Here is a 23339-nt window from a genome sequence, read left to right as displayed (position 1 = left end):
TTAATGTCATAACTGTTTATATAATAATTATTATTTTTTTCTCTCAATTATTATTCTTTCCAGGACGCCAGTGGATGTATCAGACCTGTACAGTTTGGATTTTATTAGACTTCAGATCTGAAAGATCAACCATTTACTGGTTTTCCTTTGAAGTAAGCAACTTTCATATCTAGTTTATACTGTTAAGATAAAGAATAAAGTTTGCAATAAAAACCCAACTTTGCTTTGTCCTTTAATGGAAGAAATGTTAAGGAACAAAATTAAACTGTTAGAAATCAAATATTATTACAAAACTTGATCTGAAGTATTCCAAATAATAAAGAAAGGAAATACCTTTATTTAATGATGAATCTAGACCAGCATATACCCAATGTTAAAAGCATATAAATTTATTTTAAGCAGCAAGAAAACAGTTTGATTTATACTTTCAGTTTCTCTATTCAGCAGTGTGTTGATATATTTGGGGCCAAATTTAATGCTGATTTAATACAGAAAGGGATCAACAAAACAAACACTAATTATGGAGCATATGTCATGAAGCCTACAAAAATTGTCTTCCCTAATGGTTCTATAGATCCATGGCATGCTCTTAGTTTTACTACTACCACTGCAGATCAGCATTTCACTACTATTTATATTGACGGTAAGTTATTTTTGCCTACATTTCTTGATAAGGAATCACTCAATTATTCCAAAGTATCAAAAGCTTTAATTATTGTTTCTACTCAGAATTTGCTAGCCTTACAATTGAAAAAAATATAAATTAAGAACTTTACATTCAGTCAATGTATTTGAAATTCCATCTACATGTAACATGAATATTTGCTATTGTGGTCATGTCTTTCCTATAAAATTCCTGTAAATTACTGAAAATGAATGCATGAAAAGAAATCATAAGCTTTTTAAAGCATCTATACAGACTGATATTCTTTTTATATCGCCTTAAGGTGGTACCCAACACTTTAACTAAAATTAATTTGGCTCCTTTAATTTTCATAAAATGTTGTCTAAGTATTGACTTTGACCCTTTAACAAAAATATAAAAATTTCAAAAACTTTGAACCAACCGTTTTGTCAGAAAAATTACACTGGTTATATAGCAGTTTGACAAACACCAATTCTGATCATTGAAAAGCTTAGTATTCCTTTTACAACATAACGTGATTAAATGTTTAGGTGACTTTACAGAGTTATCTCCCTGTAGTGTTAGGTACCACCTTAATAAGTCATGTTTGATTCTTTGCAGATGACACCATTGTTTTTTTAACAATATCATCTCTTACTGACTGTCTTACCCTTCAATTGAATTTGAAAAAAAATGGAGTCGGAGCAAGAATGGTTTAGGTCATTTAACTCAGAAAAATGTGAAATCGTCCACTTTACCAGTAAGCAAACCCCCTTTTTTGTACTGTTTCATTACCATGAATTTTCACTATTAGGTCAATATCTTTGTAAGGTATTCCTTTTTATAAAGTTTCATGTAACCGTGATGTTTTTTTTATAGATCATTGTTCGTGTGAACATTTATTATGCCTATATTTTTAAAGGCCTTGATGAAAACACTTTCAACATAAAATTTACACATTTGACCTATAAACCTGTTTAGAAAATTTATGTTTTTATATTGTTCTCTTATACATAATCATTTTATATTGTATAGGTATGGCCCATTGTGCTAACATGTATCCATCTACCCCAGCTGCTCCACCACAACTAACTGAGTCGAGAAAAACAATAAACACTCTGATTGGTCAATGGCTAACCTCATGACAACTCAATGGTAGCATTGCATAAAATATTATACACATGGTATAACAGTATATATAGCAGATGAATTTAAGAATGAATGCAGTTCTCAGCTAGGATCACAGTCAAAGAGATGATAATAATGAATAGAGAACAGTGATTCTGTAAAAGATTTTTTATAGTATACATTATATGCATTTTGATAAATTTGCCAATTCTTATTTCTACCTGAATGTTTATTTTTACATTTATATTTATATAATTCTCAATTGTTTTGTTGATTAAAATGTTTTCATGTAAGCTTAACATCACTAAATTGTTTTTTGCAAGCCATAACTATTTACTTTACTGAATTTGGTGTTACATTAACAAAATGGACATGGTTAAGATATACGTGAGGCAACGATGTCAGTGACATATATTTCAAGCATATTCAGGACAAAATCAAATTAACAAAAAAGTAAAATCCATAGGTCCTGTGATAGCAAACGTCCAAGAAGAAGCTTGAGAAATTAGTACTGCCACTGGAAAAATGAGGGTGTAGTGACTTTAATTTGTCTTTGTGGCATGTTACCTACTGACTCCATAAAAGAGTTATTGCAAGGGTTCTTAATGTGTTGAGAATTTTGCCCTTCTCTCTTCACAAGGTATCAGATTATTAACATCTCAATTTGATTAAAAGTGGCGGCATATAAAATTGAGAATGGAAATGGGGAATGTGTCAAAGAGACAACAACCCAACCATAGAAAAAACAACAGCAGAACATCACCAACAGGTCTTCAATGTAGCAAGAAATTCCCGCACCCGGAGGCGTCCTTCAGCTAGCCCCTAAACAAATATACATTAGGCACAGCCAAAACGCTGCCTCACTAAGAGAAGTTTTATTGCTATTTTATATATGGCCAATATACAATAGTAAAAGAAGTTTTATGTTTTCTGTGTGTCTGTTTGTCCCTTATCAGGCTAAAGTGGAAAGGGATTTTAAAATATAAGTTGCAAAACTTGTTTCCCAATCCACTATAAATAAATATGTTTAAACTAAACAGGCTAAAGTTTTGGTTAAAGGTAGGAAATATGAAGACGTGGTTACATCAAATTGAAACTTGATACATTCATTATGAAATGAACTTTTCATATAATCCAGACACCGGGGTTCACTGAACATTGAAATGTGATAGTGTGGGCAGAGCATAGTGTTCTCTGGACATATATTACTTCTCACAAAAGAATCTAAGACAATTTTATTGTTCTTGATAAGCCCCTTAAATTCTTATGCCTTTAAATATTTAAATTTTTTTTTTGCCTTTAAAGTAAAAGGGTTGAGACATGTTTAACCCCGCTGCATGATTTTTGCTCCTGTCCCAAGTCAGGAGCCTCTGACCTTTGTTAATCTTGTATTATTTTTAATTTTAGTTTCTTGTGTACAATTTGGAGTGTAGTATGGCGTTCATGATCACTGACCTAGTATATATATTGTTTAGGGGCCAGCTGAAGGACGCCTCTGGGTGCGGGAATTTCTCTCTGCATTGAAGACCTGATGGTGACCTTCTGTTGTTGTCTGTTCTATGGTCGGGTTTTTGTCTCTTTGACACATTCCCCATTTCCATTCTCAATTTATTATGTATAGATTGGTTTTGATTATTGTTCACATCATTGTCCTTTGGCCTTTGTTGAAAGTTGTCTTGATTATAATCAAACTTCATCTCATATGGGCTAGGTGAGTTTTGCCATCACTTTGCATCTGCCAGCCATCCGTCCATTGTCTGTAAACTTTTCTTCAGAAATCTTCTCCTCTGAAACTGCATAATGGATTATGATTTAAAGTTTGTCTGCTTCATCAACATAATGTCCACAATAATTGAGTCTTTATAGCAGCTTCTGTAGTGCAATTAGGCTCATATTGTAAAACTGTAGTTATTTGAGAAATAAAAATCCTGTTAAAAATGGTCATTACAGAAAGCTCTATCTACCTTGAAAATTTTGGAAATAAATAGCTGTTTACCTTTTTCGAAGTTTTTTGTTAAAGAAGAACTATACAAAATGTATGTAAATACGGTAAAAACTGCTTATTCGCAAAAAAAAAATCAATATTTGAACTATTAATGTGTTACGTCCTTGACTTGCCAGGCTTGTGGTCAGAATAACATTTGGACCTCCATATTCAAATTGTTAGAAAAATATCATAAGTAGATTAAAGAATTGGTTCATGAACGAGTGCCAATTAGACAACCTTTAATCCCAGTCACATTTTTACAAATGTAAACCATTATAAGACCATAAAAACATACAGTTGTGCAACTACATGTAGGTCTGAATGAAATGAAGATTTGACATTGGTCAAATTTTGCTGCATCGCATTTACATTTTTTCAAAAGTATGTTTTGAATTGCTCACACCTGTGTTTGATAACACAATAAAAAAAAGAAGCCTTTAAAGACAAAATGATAATCAAGTGAAACATTTGTAACTTAAATAAACTATCTTGAATACTGTTTCAATGTCTTTCGTGATTTCGAATTCAAATGATATTTTTGGAAGGTCCTAAATGGCTTTCCGTAGTCTTTCTCAGATTATAATTTAAAAAAAATATATTTGTACTAAATAAATCTTAAAAGGAATTCAGAAAGAAATTAATGCTGAGTTCACACGTAGTTTAATTTGCATTCGAACCGTTTTACGTCCTAACGTCAATTCTAATTCGAATTATAATGCGCGTCAAAGTCGCTTTACGACGTAAACTTTTACTTCGTATGGACAAAAGCGTACTTCTAATGCGAATTAGCCAATTCGAATTCGATTCGAATTAAAAAAGAGGAGTGTGCACGCAAATAACGAATTCGATTCGCATTCGATTCGAATTCAATTCGAATTAAACGTACGTGTGAACGAGGCATAAACTGTTTGTCACCTGTTGGAAACGTAAGTAAAACTCTTTTAATTTCAACTCGTGTGCGAATGTTTGCAGTATTTCATGGAAAATGTCGTTTTCAATGATCACGTAACTGTTAAAAATGCTTATAAATAATTCTACAACATTTCGCGAGTGTTTAAATATGACATAATCACAAAAAGAAACATCGGAAAAATGTATTTTTTATTTACCGTTTATTGAATATTACAGAAGTACTTGTAAATAGAAAACAAATACAGTACCAGATGCGGCAAATATTCGTACTTTATATCTAATAAAAATAGGGCTGTCTTTTGAAAAAATAATAATGAAGAATAATTGTTTAAAGTACCTTTCGTTAAAAAACCCACATGTAGCAGTCTGTAAAAACAAATCCTGAATGAAATAACCGTAAGTAATGCCATCTTGAAATACATGTACATCGACCAATCAGATTTCATTCATAAATAACAACTTGATTTGATACTTGGTCATGTTTTATGAAAATTTAAGACCAAGGCGAATGACAAGGTCAGTTATGTAATAAACGGAATAATATAAAAGGAATAATTCAAATGTGCATTCATTTTAATAAAGATTAAGTTATCACAAATCATCTCAAACAAACAAACAAAAGAAATACAATGATTGATAATAATTGCCTTAATATCATCAGAATCCTCCAAATCTAAAATGTCTTTTTTTTCTTAGTCAAAATTACCTCAAAATGAGACTTCAATTCCGTGTCATAGTATAGTCTCACTCGTTAAACAGATATTCCTGCGTCTCTCAGTGACATTTGGAAGATTTTAACGACTTGAAATTAGAGATTTTCGGCGATCAAATATTTCATGCAATATTATTGTTCTTTGACATTAGGCTCAGATTTACGGATTTCTATTGAGCACTTCAAATTCTATGTGCAACTTATTTCACATTGTTCGACAATCATTGGAGGTTTATCTTGGCATATTTTTTGTATTCCAGAATGAATAGTATGCAAAAAGTTTCAAATGAGTTATAAATAACATACTAGTCTGCTATATAATAATAATGGCACCAATTTCAGCATTAGTTGGGAAAAACAAATCTAGGGTGCTAACCTAAGGCAGTTCAACTGCCTCAAAAACAAAAAAAAAAACAAAAAAAAAGAAAAGGAAAGAAAAAGAGACAAAAACCTCAGTCCGCAAAAAAAATGGCAAAATATATTCAGGAAACATAAAGAAAACATTCACCATATCATCTGGTTACCTACATTTCTACAAAAGTCCTACTATACGTAACTATTATTAGTAGTAGAAAGTATAAAATAATTAAGAAATAATATCATATGGGTACTTGTTCAGAGCTTTTTCGTTGGTAAAGTTTACATCGACGGACTTCAACTAATGACAATAGTCATTATAACCTTAATATACTGAACCGTAAAAGAAACGTCGTGTTCTTCAAAAACTCAAATTTTTAAATGCATTGAAAAAAAACATATTTATTTATTTTGGTTTAGTTAAATAACCTGCAAATGATGCTATTATTACTAAATCTCCGTTACGACTGACTGCTTTCATTAATTCGGGCGTTCTAAAAGTGGTTTCGGATGGTCCGTTGGACACATTTCGCAGTTTTTCATGATTATAAGATGCACGTTTAATCCCTGCCTCTATAAGGGTATTTAAGAGGTCCGAAGTTTTTGTGTCAGCTTAATCTTTTAGATGCAGTACTGATGCCAAGAATTAACCCACGACAAAGAGAACAGGCAATAGGACGTTTTAATGCTGGACAGCGACCTCAAGTCGTTGCAAGTGCATTAAGGGCATACGATACAGTTACAGGGGAGGTAATGACGTTGCTAACGTAAAATGTTATTTTCGCGACGTCAAACTGTGACATATCGGGAAAAGATGCATTTTGCGACTGATTTTTTGCATTCAAACTGATTTAATTCGAAAACGAGTGCATGGACCCCTATTTTTTAAACCGACATTTTGTTTCATTTTGCAGGGAGATTATGTGGACCAAATTTTATAAAACTGTAAATAGTGCAATTTTTTTAATTTTGATAAATGTACAGCAAAAAATTACTGTTTTTTACTCAATTCATGACCATTTGATAAATATGAGTTATTTCTGAACAAAAAAAGCATACATTTTTAGAATAATTATAAAATACAGAAATTACAAATTATTTAACAAAAAACAATTTATGTTTATCTTTTAAAACAAAAAAGTTATGTCTTTCTTTCTAAAAGGAAAATACGGCCACAAATCCGAATTTTGAGCAAATATACAAAATTTCGACCTCATTTAACTCAAAAAGTAGCACATGAAGGTATATTTTTTATTACATATTTGATTTAATCAGGTAAAAAATAGCCTATATGGAAATTTTCATCAACTTGTAAATACAGAATCAAAACTGTATCGTATGCCCTTAAACTGCAATGTAAGCTCCATCCAATGTCTTCGTGAACGTCACAATGCAGCAAACAGTTTACGTACCCAACGCTAATGGCGGACACCTTAAATGAACTGAAATGATGTAAATTTGTTAAATAACAAGGGCATTTATTCGCCCATTCAATAAAAAATATAGCATTTATTCTTTCATTATGATTGCCTTAAATTACTGCGACGTTTCTTTTGCGGTTCAGTATAGTTATGTATGCTAGCTGAAATGTATTGTCACACTAGCAATCTTCCTAGAGATTATAACTTGACGTGTTAACATTTGTTTGAACGTTTAATGCCCATAGAGAGATTCTTGTATCTTTAAGCTAACCCAGTTGGATGTTATTAAAAGGAACGGAAGTTGCAGTCGGGAATCAAAATTTAAATATATTTCTTATTAAGTTTTGTCATGAATTTCCTGAGTAAATGAGTCATCCTGTTGGTTTTAAGTTTTCTGTTTTTCATCATTTATACGGCATATGACTGCCCATGACAATATTTCCTTTCAATAATGGAAAATGAATTAGAGAGCTAAACCAAACGAGTAATTGAACTGACATTTCCTTCCATTTTATTGCAAAGTTCTATTAACAATAACGAAAAGTGTCAATGTTCAAATAGTTTGACAGTACAATATCTTTTTTTTTTAAATTTAACCACGCGACATGATATGGACAGACTAATTAAGCATGACCTAATTAGACAATAAAGTGACAACAATTTTCCGTGAAAACACATCTCTTAATACAAAATCGTGGACATTTTCCGTTTTGGAGTTAACTTTACTTAAGTGCTTTCTAATCGATAAACGAAATCGTTGTGATTTTTTCCTTTTTAGTTTGTTTTTTGTTGAGAGACCTTCAGCAAACTTTCCAAACAAAGAAGTTCCCCGAAACATTACTTGTTCCAATTAATATATACCTTCCCTATCAACCAACAGTGCTTCATAGCTGGTATGATTCAAATAATATACTTAGACGTGGCAACGTAAAACATTATGTATTTATGCTAAAGCTAAGGTATCACAGTTAAACATTGTTTTAAAGTAAGGTTAAATTTATGGCTTTTCGGAAATTTGTTCCTGTGGGTTTTCTGACGTATGTCATTCAATAACCTTGTGTTGTGCTCACAGCAATTTGCTAAATCACCATTTATACTTTGATTATGATTTAGTACGTCAGACGCGGTTTTGTTAACATAACACTCATACAGTCATATATAAAAATGATTCTCGTACCAATCTTGATGTTGAAGAGCATTGCATTTTATTTTTGCTGTATTTTGTGTAATGTTGTTTGTCATTTTATTTTCAACTTTCGGTTTGAATGTCCGTTTGGTATCTTTCGCCTCTTTTTAAAGATTTCCCAACGTTGTTATAGTTTTACATTCTGTTATTATAAATGTTAATTAAGAACTAAGGAACATCACACTAGATAGGTTATAAATGTATTGTATTCAGTTTCATGGGATTAAGTCTTACTTTTTTATACCTCATTGTCACTTAGCAGTGCACCAGGAAAATTAATGATGACCCGTCCTTAATTCAGTTTGTGTTGATCAATCTTTAGTTTACTGCTTGTTATATTTTAGAACAGCACTCGATGAGACGAATACCTCAGTTGTTTCTTAAGACACATGTCTTAAAGTGTTTAATCTTAAGGTCAATGCATGGTCTCTGATTAATTTGTTGTTCATATCAGATACTTTTTAGTCTTGGTTAAATGAAAACAACTGTTCTTGACTTTAGAAGGGCTGACAGTTTGATATATGGTATGTAAGATCAGAGACATTTATACTTTGGTAAGATAGACACTTGATCTATATCTATATAATTTTTGTATGATTTGCATACCTCCAAACTTTTATACTTAAATCGGATTGGTCGGTTGGAATATTTTGCTATGGTTTACACTTCAATAGACCACGATGACGAAACTATTTTCGTTACATTCACTGTGTGAGTGATAGTCTTGCATGGGATCCAAGGGTTCTAAACAAATTGAGATTAATACATAACTGTATTCTTTTTTTATTACAATAATAAAAAATGATAATGTATGAACTTGAAAGCTTGAACAATTAAGTAATTTTAAAAGATAAAATGAAATCCCGCGAAACTTGGATAGGTTAAAATGTAGGGTAAATAACATACAACTGTCAGATTCAAGGGAATATTTTTTTCGACCTATTGATTCAAGGGAATATTTTTTTTCGACCTATTGATTCAAGGGAATAATTTTTTCGACCTATTACAGATATTGATTTCGATATTATATGAATCTTATCTGGCACAACACCGTAAATATTGCGAGATATTGACAATCATTTTTGTGGGTGAAATGTTGTTGCATATATTTTCTCTTAACAAGAATATTATACATGTACTCGTCGTTTCAATTATAAAGAAACACTATACGGGTGCTTGTCAAACTTGAAGTATCACTAATACGTTTGTGATTGCTTACCCCAATCTTGGATTTTGTTGCAGTTTTTCATCATCAACATATTGCATACTGTTCAAATCTCGTAAAATTATTCCAGCGATTGTTGTTTTTTCCCTACACGAAATTCCTATTTTCAATTCGTTATTTCTATTATCAACATCCTTTTTTTACAGTACGTGCCATGAAACCTGACTAGCAAACATTTGGAAAACCATCCCGTCATGACTTTGCAATATTTTAAAGTAAGTTGCCACTTTCAAAATAAAAAAAAAAAAAACCGTTACAACAACTTGCTGTGTTTATTTACCCTAGTGAACAGAATTTTCAGATTTCCATTTTTCCTTCTCCTACCCATTAAATAGTTACGGTTGTCAAGGTAACATCAATCATCAGTCTGGAGCAATGGACGCCTTACAATATTAAATAAAAATAATGTAAAAACTATAATATTTGTAGTGTCAACAATCATTGGTATTCTGTGTAATGACATATTCTTCTATTGTTAGCAGACGATGCCATGTTTACTTTTAATTTGTAAGAAGGAAATAAACATCACCTTAGTTGGAAATGAATACTGTACTTACACGAAAATATTGACATAAGATAATGAAATCTTTGTAGTTATCTAGCAGTAAAACAAACATAGTATGTAAAAGATCTCAATTTTATTGTGATAGCGCTTTTCTTGGTAGTGAAATTACGAATATTAATCCTCATATGGTCAATCAATTTTGCCAGAAGGATACTTAAAACACAGCCGTATATTCATAATTTTGAGAACTGTCGCATGGATCGACCCTTAGACATAAATTTACGTATTTAAGTTACATCCTTCCGTGGTAGCAATCTTTATGTTAGGAAACGCCTCGCGGTAGTGTCCTTGCTGTAAAAGTTGGGAATCGCTGTAATATGGTCCCGATTTTTATAACATATAATTTTTTCATTGTTCGTTATATAAAAAAACATATGAAAAAACTAAGGTTTCAACTGCCATAGGCAAAGTTATCAAAAGTTTGGTTTGGCTTTTATTTATATGTCCGTTTTTTGTCATATATAGCTCTTTATGCATCATTGGCTTTCTTTTGTTTTGCTATGAATGTTCCTAATGCAGGTAAATCCAGAAAAAGTACTTCGGACACATTTAAATTTATAAAGTGCTATTTTCATTTTTATAACAATTGACCTATACAACTAATGTTGGACAATAATACCCCGAGCCGACGATATCATCATGTCAGTAGTCGGTTTTATAATTTAATGTTACATAAGTTTCTAAATTTGTCCGTTCATACATTTAGAAGTTAATAAGTCACTAAATGAAATAAACACTTCTGTATGTATGTGCCTGTCCTGTCATATTTAATGAATTTCGTGCGTTCGAATTACTTTTCTGGATTTGCTTTTTCAAGACACTCCAACTTAAATACTTGTAAGCCAGTGATGTGTATATACCCTGAACTGTTCGAAGTTACATGATAAAAAACGATCTAAACAGAATAGTCAAATTCATCTAGAGTCAACTTTGCCCGAGGAAGTTGGAACCTTAGCTTAGATAAACATGTTAAAAGTTCATAATTTTAAAACAGGAATTTTAAGTCAGTATTTTTCAGGAAAAGCTGACCGTATATGGAGTTAGCTATCATTTTGCGACAACTTTTGGGGAGATAGCTCTTCGCGTGTTTACTTATACAGACTCAATGCTCTTCAACTTTGTACTTGTTTGGCTTTATAAATAGTTTGATATGAGCGTCACTGATGAGTCTTATGTAGACGAAACGCGCGTCTGGCGTACTAAATTATAATCCTGGTACCTTTGATAACTATTGGCATTACATATTTGACTTTAAGTGTTCCTGAGGGTTTAGTTCAGAAAAGTGCTTCGGAAGGGATATTTTCATGGTTTTTTTTTTAATATAAGTGTTGAATAAAAGTGGCCAAATGTGTAAACATTGTGTACTCTGTTTGTTTCGTTAATTTTCCACTAGTACTGAAGTCTACCTCATATATGCCTCTTTGAATGTTATTGCAGAGAAAATAATGACTGTGTTCTTCAAATACAATATTATAAAATACTTATAGTATTTGATATGTTGTGTTCTTCAAATACAATATTATACAATACTTATAGTATTTGATATGTTGTGTCCTTCAAATACAATATTATACAATACTTATAGTATTTGATATGTTGTGTCCTTCAAATACAATATTATACAATACTTATAGTATTTGATATGTTGTGTCCTTCAAATACAATATTATACAATACTTATAGTATTTTGATATGTTGTGTCCTTCAAATACAATATTATACAATACTTATAGTATTTTGATATGTTGTGTCCTTCAAATACAATATTATACAATACTTATAGTATTTTGATATTTATCGACCCTTGAAAGTATCTTAAGTTAAGACGTAGGTCATCAATACAATGGTTTTGATATAACATCTTATCGTTAATATCTGTGATCTTAAAAAAATTACTATTCAACGAATATGTATATACGTTTAGTCCATTTCTATTGTAATTTGATGGTGTAATGAATTTACTTCTCAAGTCAGTCTTAATTCATTTGAAAAAGTACAACAACAGTGAGCAGAATCTTGGACATTTTTTTTATGATTTTATAATAATTCAAATACTAGGTTCCTAAGGTGTAATACCACCATTGATTTTCTCCCGCTAGTCTTAGTGAACTTTGCACTTTCAAAAGATTGTGCAAAATTTATCTTTGTTTAAAATTAGAAAAAACTTGACATGAGTTAAGTTTTATCCTGTCCAATACTATTGAAAAATTGCACATAACATTTCATTCGAATCATTGCATACATGTATAAGACCATCACTGGAAGTTAACCAATCATATGTTTACCTCTTTTTTTAGCTGTGTACAAGCTTGAGTAACAATGTAACCTCAACTTTCTAAAATATTCTATAGAAAAAACCAAATAAAAAATGAATGGAGATTTGAAATATTCAAGATATATGTGTATGACCCAGAAATGTTTAACTGCAATAAAATACACTAGGATTATTTATCTTTAACTGTCAAATTCAAGGGAATGATTTTTTCGACCTATTTTTTTTTGTTTATGAAACCGGATGTGACGTACTATAATTTGGTATTACACCTTAAGAAAATGTTTATCTATAGAAAAAAAGATGTGGTATGAAGCCAATTACAAGAACAATTGATTAATTTTAACTGATATAATAATAGTGATTAAAATAATGATAATGGGGTTAATTTCACTGCACAACTCAGATCAAAATCTTTTACATTAGACATTCAGTTAAGGACTGAATTTCCCAAAGTCTAATTTATTGCAACAGAAACAACAGCAAATAATTACCGAAGCTATATAAAATAAAATCTTTATTTCTGTTCTTTGCTTGCAGCAGCAACTTTATGACATGAGACGAAAATAGCATTAAGATTATAATGTAAAGCTGACATGATATTTGTTATAAAGAAAGTGACACCAAACTGACAAACTAAGCTTTTCTATTGACCAAAATTGAATAAGCCAGCAAATGTTGACTTCTTATTACAAATTTAGCCTGCTATTAAAGCTCCTCTCCCTGAATCCACAATCTTCCAAACGTTTAAATTTGAAGCACATGGAGAAGCATGCCTATTGTATAAAGACGAATTTGTTTTCAAGATGATTTGATTAAAGTTCTATGTTCCAAGTTTTAATTTGCAAATGACATTCTTATGCACCGTATTATGCTGTTTGAAATAAAACATAAACACATATTTTTTTAATGAATAACACGATCAAGAGTGACTGGAAGATCGATAATATGTATTAAGTCTCAAGAATTATTTGTCAAAAGAGAATACACAATCGCATTCAAAAGTATGTACTGTTAGTTGGCTATGGTCATAGAGTAACTATTGTTTTCATCACTGTGTCTGCTCTTGAGATGAAATTCGATTAATTTGAATTTTCGACATTGATAGCTTTATTAAGTGACAATCTACATTGGTTTTTCTGTATGGCTTTGACAGTTCAGTTTTGCCACTAACACTTGACATTTCATTCTTTTGAAATTTTGGATCATTGAACTACCAGTAGACATCATATGTCATTCGCAGCAGAAAATCTACACAATGTCAGCAAGGCAATAGTATACAAAAACGTTGACGATTTTGTTTGGAATGTTTTAAATTTTAAAAGTACACAGAAGAATGACAAGAATGCACATGTCTGCTTTACTGATTGATATTGAATTTCATGTTAAAAGTCTTTGAGATCACGGTCTTACTACAGATATACTAACCATTTTAAGGATATGTGTAAATGAGATCAAGGTCAATAACGTGTTGTTTTCAATATTTTACATCACTGGGTCGATATCTCTGCTGGTGGACTATCAGTCCCCGAGGGTATCATCAGCTCAGTAGTCAGTATTTCGGTACTGACATGATTTAACAAACTTTACTAAAATTGTCCGCTTATAAATTAAGAAAAAAGTAAAATCACAAAAATACTGAACTCAGAAGAAAAAATAATTCGGAAAGTCTATAATCACATGGCAAAATCAATTAACAAAACGCATCAAAAACGAATGAACAAGAACTGTCATATTCCTGACTTGGTACAGGCATTTTCAAATGTACAAAATGGTGGATTGAACCTGGTTTTATAGCTAGCTAAACCTCTCACTTGTATGACAGTCGCATCAAATTCCATTATAATTATTAAGAAACTAAGGTTTCAACTCCCTCAGGCAAAGTTGGTTTTAGATGAATTTGGCTATTTATTTTAGGTATTTTTGACACATAGCTCTTCAACGGTTTCGGTACTTATACATCTTCGGATTTCAAATGTTTGGCTTTGAGCTTCCTGATGAAGGTAAATCCAGAAAAGCGCTTCGGACGCAAGAAATTAATAACGTGTTGTTTTCAATATTTTCCCGCCAGATATGTTTCCCTTTCATTGAATACATTTGAACAATAACTTGAAATGTGTTGTAACCAAACAACTCATCGTTGATCAAGAAGCAGTTCAATTAGCTTATGTTCAAATGAACCTTGTCAGATGGACGCTTTTAACTTATAACTATTTTCTACTCAAAATATAACTTTTACGTGTAGCTTCTGAGAAACTTACATTCTCAGGGAAAAAAAGGTTGACTTATGAATTATGCAAATGATGTTACTAGGATCCGGTGATCCCTGATTATGTACTACTGAATTTTAATAAAAAAAAAAAAAACACAAGTGAAAAACCATACCATTGTGATGCAACCCTTCAAGTAGTATATCTGGAATCCATCATTACATTAGTAAGAGAGACAATGACGAAGAGAGACTTACATTAAGAAAGAATTCATTAAAAAAAATCATTAATTTTATCTTACTCACTAGGCACATTTTTGGGATTTTCTATTATGTCTTCCATTGTTACAAATACAAATGTATGACTATATTTTCATTTATAGATATTATCATAGATCTTCATGAACAAAAAGTTCTTCTTAGGAACAAAGCATTAAGATGTGAGAAAGAAAACAAGTGTCAGTGACGAGGTCCATGAACAAGGACAGGCATTTGCACACCTCTTTAAGAATTTTTACCCAGTATTAAATACGACCCAAATATAAGTACACTTGAAGCAATACAAATGCTGATTAAAGAATATTAAAAGCTTTTTTGAATCAACGCGTGGCATACTATTGAAAACATGTAAAGAACAAACTGAAAAGGGCTTGACTCTTAAGATTGACGCATTGTTATAGGTTGCTGATGTCTTGCAACACATAAGTTAAGTTTGATTGTTGAAAGCAATGTTTAATAGATTCTCCATTTTATGTGATTAACACCATTTATGATAGTCGTAGAGTAAAAGTTGCATGAATCCGATCAAATTCATCAAAGCAATTACATTCTTTAAATTCAATAAATACGAAAATTGCCGTAGAACATAATGATTTTTTTTATAAAAGGCTTAAAAGTGTCACAAATGATGAATTATCCTTATTTGCATCTATTAGAATAATATTTTGTGCTAAATTTGTCTGAAACTTAATTACTAATATCATATATAGAATGCTTAATTTTTCATATTGTAAAGAAATAAATTGGATGTCGACAATTTTTTTGATTGGTTATAAGTGAATGTAAGGAACGACAAATCTTTTCCAGAGGTTAATTTGAAATTTCGAACGATCGCAAACTGCTTTTCACATTTTACGCATCACGCGTGACCTGAAAGAAAAAAAAAACAAATGTAACTGGCAAACTTTACCACAACGAAATGTTTATTTTTTTATTCGCAAACAGATCATCATGTAGACTTTCTATTGGTTTTTAAAAAAAGCAACATGATTTGAAGTATTAGAAGCAATTGAATTTGTTAATGTCATCAAGAAGTTATCAATGTATACTGAATTATGTATCGACCTGTACTAAAAGATATTTATGAGGAGTAAATTAAACTCGCCACTTGATGGCCTGCACGATAATTTGCGTCTTTCAAAACAATATGTCACATTGTGTATGCTCAAATGACTCGACATGCCTTAATTGCTTAACTCGTTGTATGACTTTTGTCTCAAGAATATATACTTTTTAAGTTGTCTTATGGTAATGCCATGTAGCCGTGGAGCGTGTATCAACGAATGATGATTCATTATCACATGCATTATTTATTCTTCCTAATTCAAATGCATTATAATGTTTTGTTCTTGTACATGTTAAGACAATGACACGACTTAAGCTACTTTACTCTGTCTAATTTAATGGAATTAGGATTGCCAATGATTTTCCGAATTTTCCGGATGTTTTCCAATGTGGTTTAAAATTAGTCTATTCTATCTAACTCAACAACAATAAAAGCACATTAAAAGTTATCAAACCTCAGGATCTGTACTTATTCAAACACCTAGACACAAATCTATATTTTTATTCACAAAAAATGAAAAAATGCATATTAAATTCATTGTGAAAAACACAGCATTTCGTAAGAAAGGGTTAAAAAGGAGAAGTGAGCATTACATGACTTATTGAGGTGAAAATTGAATAATAAAACTGCTATGAGGTGAGTATTATTAATAGGCTTGTAAAAGTTGAATTGTAAAAGTTGAATTGTATGTTCTTTCAAAATTTTATATATTAATCTTCTTAAGTATTGATTGTTCCACTGTTTTTTGTGAAAATCTACCACTGGTGATATATATATATAAAAAGTATAATAATACTTTAACAAGACGGTAAAAAAAAAAAGAAAATGCATATGAAAATCTTTCAATAATTTCATCAAAAAAGTTCTTCGCAATAAAATTTTCCACCGTCCTTTTTATCACTGACATGCTTCGCGGCTATACTGTATTCAGAAGATAAATCATGATTCTTGGTCAAGAATTAAATTGTAAAATTACCATGAAATGAAACGCGGAAACTATTTACATGTAAAAATATAATATCTGTTAATATATAATACACTTACAGGTCAAACACGTTTCGTCCCTAGAAAATTTCGATATCTGATTTATACAATAACACTATATTTTTATGAGAGTAATAAACTTATTTCATTTTCTAAGTTTTTAATGAAATCGTATGGGTGTTCATTTTTTATGATTATTATGAAATATGTATATCACTATATTACCTGTTATTACTGATTATATAAATATTAAGTATTGACTGTTTCCATCACATATGCCATAGGATCACATGCACTTGTTTCAGAATTTGTGTTCTTATATAGCTTACATGTTATATAAAGGTATTTAGGAAATCTTTTTCTGAGACAAGTGCCTGTGCATAGGATAGTATATCCATGAATGTTTGAATGGATTTGCTTCAAGTTTAATTCAAACCAAAAATTAAAAAAAAAAAACACGCAAAACTGTAGATTAAACTGATAAATCATAGCTACCAATTAAACAATTGCTAAATAAGTTAGTTTTGCGCTTCAATCATCAATATGTGTCAGATATAATTACATATTCGTCTAATGGGATCAAAATGAACAGAGAACACGAGTGCTCATGCAGGGACCAATTATTCAGAGCATACGCAGTGGGAAATTAATGGAAGAAATCGGAAAAGTCCAAGAGACGACGAACAACATCCGAATGTCAACGACGTTGCGGTCGCAACATTGTGACGTTATCCAGCTGAGGTACCTTGGCGACGTTCAGTAGAGTTGTCGCTTTAGAAGAAAAGAGAACGCTTATAGTGGAACTTAAAAAAAATTGAAATCAACTAAAAGATGGAGAGTATTTCAATTTCAAGACTTGACTTAATCTTGAAGCAGTTTATTAGGTATGTATTTAGTTACTATAATTTGTGGATATTAACTTTATAAGTTTGCATTTTAATACACTATTCTACAAAGACTAAAGGCGATAAAAATTAACGTAGTTTGGCATGGTTTTTGAAGTAAAATGAATCCTAGGCTTCAGACAAGATAATAATGTTTTACCCGAAAATGAAAAAAAAAAAATATCATTGATAGTTATACAGCTTATAATAAAAACACCGGTTAGTCTTCCGTATAACTTTATTTTATATATTACCAATTTTTTATTATTATAAATGTTTTCGTTTAGAATTGACCAGTATAAATGGTACTGTAGGCTTTTGAAGGAATATGCAAAAGAAGCATTTACAGTAAATGGAATGTCAGCACCAATATATGTAGCAAAGAGAATGGCATATTCCCAGGAGGATGACAATTTCGGTATTCTTGTTTATCATTGTATTGTAACTAATATTGTTTCGAAACTAATAAGTTATTATTTTTCACCTTTGAGCATATATCTTTGAAATAATTCAAATATAATGAATTCGAAATGTGACCAAAAAAAGTAAAGTGTTGATAAAATTGAGAATGGAAATGGGGAATGTGTCAAAGAAACAACAACCCGATCACAGAACAGACAACAGCAGAAGGTCATCAATAGGTCTTCAATGCAGCGAGAAACTCCCGAACCCACCTTTTTGAGCCTTTATGACTAAAAACCGTTTGAAGTACTAAAGAAATGGTCCGTCTTATGTTTGGAATCTCTTAAATTATATATTGATTTGTATGCTCATATATGATTTGGAGATGATTTCTAATCTTTGATTGTATAAACATATACTATCCACACTGATATGTGTCCACATTTTTTCAGTTAATTGTATGAAAATAAAGAAAAAGAAAAAGAAACAGAACATTGCTATAATTGGATATGTAGACAGCTCTGCAGTCTATATAAAATTATTTCATATCTTTTTTTTAAACTCTGGATTATTGATAGCTTGTTTATGTATATTATGTATAATTATTATTTGACAGGTATGGTTGAAATGCAGGACTTTTTGGTGCCACTTTGTAACACGGCATTTCTTCTGCACTGTCAAACACCAGAAATTGCTGTCATGAAAGAAAAGAAACCAGACTTTGACGTGACGTGAGTACTTGTATAAGATGAATATACAATCACAAATGATATATCGTTAACGTGTTTGATTGTATATTATTAAATGTTATATATAAGCTAGCTTAAATGTTGAAAGAACTTTGCTTTAACAACACATGTATTCAAGAGAAAGTCTTTAGATACAGATCGCAAAATATCATTGAAATCACTAAATTATTTTAACCCGCATTTAATTCTGATTTCAGATTTGATACTAGTATCTGCAAAGATATTATAACAATGGAGAAGGAAGTGAGTCGTAAGATAACGAGTCATATCATATGTCTGGAGGGACTCAGGGATTTACAGAAAGTACGTTATAAGATATATGTTAATAAAATAAAGAAAAAGAAAACACAAGACTGGACGAATATAGATTCGGACATTTATAAAACATTAAATGAATTACATTTATAGTGTTTAATCAAGTTGCCTTTATTTAAATTACTTCCCTTTAAAAAATGGACTTATACTCAGTATTGAGGAATCTGAAACTTAATCGGAAATTTTCTAATGTATCATAAAGAGAAATACTGTGGAAAAAAGTCCTCTTGATGACGTCATCAAAACGAGCTTGGAATTAATTTGGGATTTCAATTATCTTAAATATGCATGTAAATAATATATGGATAACACCCTTTATTTTCTAAACTTATTTACAGTGTTTGATTTTTATTCTTTCAAGGATTGTTGGTCATGGGAAAAACGCCTGAAACACAGGAACAATAGATTTGTCTCTTTCTTGAAGAAAAACACAGATGAAGGACAAGCTGTTTCTAGTAAACGTCAACGCAAATATGATAATCTAGCATTAAAGCAGAGTGAGGCAGCTAAACGATACAGAGCTATACTGGTTTGCTTCCAAGAAAAAATGGAGGAGGAGAAGAAACTGAGAACAGTTATTTTGCAGGTAAAATGTGTTTAATTTGCTGTATTAAACTATGTCCATCAATTTTCTGTTCACAGATTATGTTATTTTTCTTAAGTTTTAATGACGTTGATGGAAATCCTATTTAGTCACGTTGTCAAACCAGGCAACGAATTTGGTGTTCCCATTTAAAATTTGTTGGTCCTGCATTTGTAGAAATGTTGACCAACTATTGTAAAGATGAGCAAATAAAATTTTAGTCACTAGTAACTAATCCAAGTTCAAAGGCGAAGGCAAAATCTGTAGTAAACCTTTTGAAAACATTGACTCGTATTGACTTAGTGAAGGAACTTTAGGATAAATTCTTCTCTGTTATTCCACTGTCGGTACCAGTATTATCGAAGAGGGACAGGGAGGGCGATAGAGGCCATTGAAAACAAATTTTGATAATGAATGTAGCTGCAGCAAACAACACACATTTTTGGCCAAAGGAAAGACCCTAACCAATTGTTTGTTGTAATTCCTTTTGAGTTCGTTAGTTACTATCAGGTTTCTTAGGTTATATTTATCATTTTTTTTGTTTGCAAATCACATATTTTCAAACTTATTATTTTCTTATAGAAAGTGGCTGCCATCTGAGAAACGTTGTCATCTGTCATGAAAGAAAACTTAATCCATGCCTACAGTGACACAATACAGGCTGCATACATGGCAACGGAACAAGACGGGTATGAACGTTCATTTTTATTGTAATAATTTCCTCTAGAATAGTATGTGACAGTGGTAGATCACATCTTATATTGGTCTTTATCTAATAGTAGTATGCTTAAATATGTTATTTAATAGTTTTTGAATGTATTGCCCAATGGACAAATGTCTCAACACCATGCTTTCTATAAACCGTTAAAACTATTAGGTCACTCTACAATGTTGCTTGGCATGAATTTAAAGAATACAGTAGAATCAGTAAGACCTCCTGTTTCATGCGTGGAACTGTAAATGAATTTGATCTTATGCGATGATTTTTTTTTTCAGATTTAACTTGGTTGATCAACAACTAACAGCAGTTAACATTGATGGCCTCGTTGAGAAGTTATATGAGATAACATCAGCCACCTACAACACACCAGTACCTGAGGTTTGTATACTTCAAATACGACTCCGAAGTATTTATCTTAACTTAAACATTATCATTCACACAGATACAAAGTAAATTCAAAAACGTCCGTATTTTTTTTTTAAATAGGCGGATTCAAGGGGGCCGGGGCCCCGATCTCCTCATTTGTGGGGAAAATTTGGTTGATTTAATAGGAAAACACTGAAGCAATACTGGAGTCCCCTCCTTTTACATAAACTTCTCTGGATACGCCAATGTAAAATATTTATCGGAGATTAGTTGTATGAGAATTCAAATGAAACTTCTTATATGAAGCACAGTGTTTAAATTTGAGATTGTTTTGGTAATTGTAAGCAACAACTATTTGTGAACAATATAACGTGTTGAACAGAAACACATTAAATTCTTACAAAACTTTAACTGTAAAATAAATTCTAAACTTATGTTTTTTTCCTCCAAAAAAAAAAATATCATCATGCAGTATTCATTTTTAATGAGGATAATATGCAAGATTTGTTTTGTAGGATTTTATCCAAGCCACTGGATCTGACGAAAAGTTGGCCGAGATATACTACAAGGAGTGTGATTATGAAGTACTGGGAATGAAGAACGGAAACTATTTCAGAAAATTAAAGACTGAGAAAAAATCTTTGTTTGAAAAAACGGAGAGTGGTAAAGGTTCGTCTTTCTTGTATATTAACAATTTTTTTGTTTTTGTTTTTGGTTTTATTTATATTTTATGTATATGTTAAATTGTAAGTAACTGTAAATCAAGAAAATTCGTCCAAATATTTCGAACTGTCGTTTCGGAGTAACTGCATATGAAAATTTACATAGTAGTATGCGTTGGTTGTTATTAACAGATGAATACAGCTAGATTTAAAGTGCAAAGTTATTCAAGCTGTTCAAAGAGAGTAAATATTTTAACTACACTTTAATTTCATTTATTTATATTTCATTATAATAATTATTTTAGAAGGCTGTTTCTTCCCCATAAATGGAGGAATTCGAACAAATCCAGTCACACGTGATGAAAAAAGCAGAGGAATTATCAACATCAAGTCAGGTTTGTTAAGTATTTACTACCAGGATGGAATGCTTCAACCGACCGATTTTGAATTATATCCCGAACAAATTCGAATTGTTGATATAAAAAAGAAGATATGGTATGATTGCCAATGAGACAACTGTCCACAAGAGAATAAATCAATTTTCAAAATAAATGTTTTTTTTCTAAAACTGAGAATGAATAGTTCTGATCACACAAATTACCTACACTAGTATCTTGTTTCTTTATACAGAATAATACGCCATGAAAAACTACAATCTTTTTTTAGTTCAAAATGTAGAACCAAGACTTTGGAAAACCTACATTTGACGTAAAATTAATCAAAGTTTTCTTTCTTTTAGAATTAAAAATTGCCAAATTATAAATCATGTAAGATTAAGAAGATTTGGTAAATAAATAAGAAGATGTGTTATATATAATTTGAAGGAGATGTGGTAGAATAAGGAGATGTGGCATGATTGCCAATTTTACAACTCTAATTACTTTATGTTTGTCAGTAAACGAATACATTTTAGTTTGTAGTATGTATCTTATGTTTTTTTTTTAATTACAACAGGCTACCAAGTCAAATTAAAACTAGCTTTAATGGACCGAACCGTTGGTTTTGGCTGGGTGAGACAAAATGCATTCTTTAGAGGGAAGACATGGGGGTTTTATTTCTTGACATCAGAAGATTCTACAACAACATCATCAACAATAGGTGTGTCATCAGTATCATCCCTCAAAGCTATTCCAACAATCCAAGTAACCGATTATTCTGACGATTTTAGAGGACAGGGGGATAATCCATGTGTTATAGCCCAAGAAAACGACAAGCACGAAAACACAGAAAAGAAAGAACAAGAAGATGCAGTTGTAGTGCCTATGATCGACAAAATTATTGATGAATGTATTCACGAGATTAAACTTGAAGAAAACATATTGGTAGCTTGAATTGGAAAAAAACCAATTAAAAGCCAAATGTATGTTTGAATTGTACATATAACTTTTTAATTTTAATTTATCTAATAAAATTTTGACAAAAAACGAGTGTGTTACTGTTTTTGAAATCTTACATTTATATATAAGAATAAGGAGATGTGATACGATTGTCAGTGAGACAGCAGTTGAACCAAAGAATCAACCAAAGACCCAAGGACAATGATGTAAACAACAACAGATCAATGTACGCTTTCAACAATTAGAAAACGCATACCGTATACTAGTATAGTAAGCAAAACAAGACCGTACCATCTCCAACAGCGAGCAAAATCATTCCGCATAGTATGCAATAAGGGGGCAAAAATAAGAATCTCCTGCAACATGATCTGCATTTCCGAACGAATGATTAG

General features: G+C 31.1%; 1 protein-coding gene across 1 annotated transcript in view; it reads left to right on the top strand.

Moving 5' to 3' along the window:
* LOC143072380 (uncharacterized) overlaps positions 1 to 22995 on the top strand; it is a 230978-nt gene extending 207983 nt beyond the window's left edge. The window contains exons 8-10 of the mRNA XM_076247281.1: positions 21464 to 21617; positions 21916 to 22005; positions 22565 to 22995. Of these exons, the coding sequence (XP_076103396.1) occupies positions 21464 to 21617; positions 21916 to 22005; positions 22565 to 22941 (621 nt within the window). The 3' untranslated portion in view covers positions 22942 to 22995. The remainder of the gene's footprint in view (positions 1 to 21463; positions 21618 to 21915; positions 22006 to 22564) is intronic.
* The last annotated feature ends 344 nt before the right edge of the window (positions 22996 to 23339 follow it).

Source organism: Mytilus galloprovincialis, chromosome 4 (genome assembly GCF_965363235.1).
Source record: "Mytilus galloprovincialis chromosome 4, xbMytGall1.hap1.1, whole genome shotgun sequence".
Taxonomy (NCBI): Eukaryota; Metazoa; Mollusca; class Bivalvia; order Mytilida; family Mytilidae; genus Mytilus; species Mytilus galloprovincialis.
The sequence above is the reverse complement of the archived record's forward strand: the minus strand, read 5'-3'. Positions and strand labels throughout refer to the sequence as shown.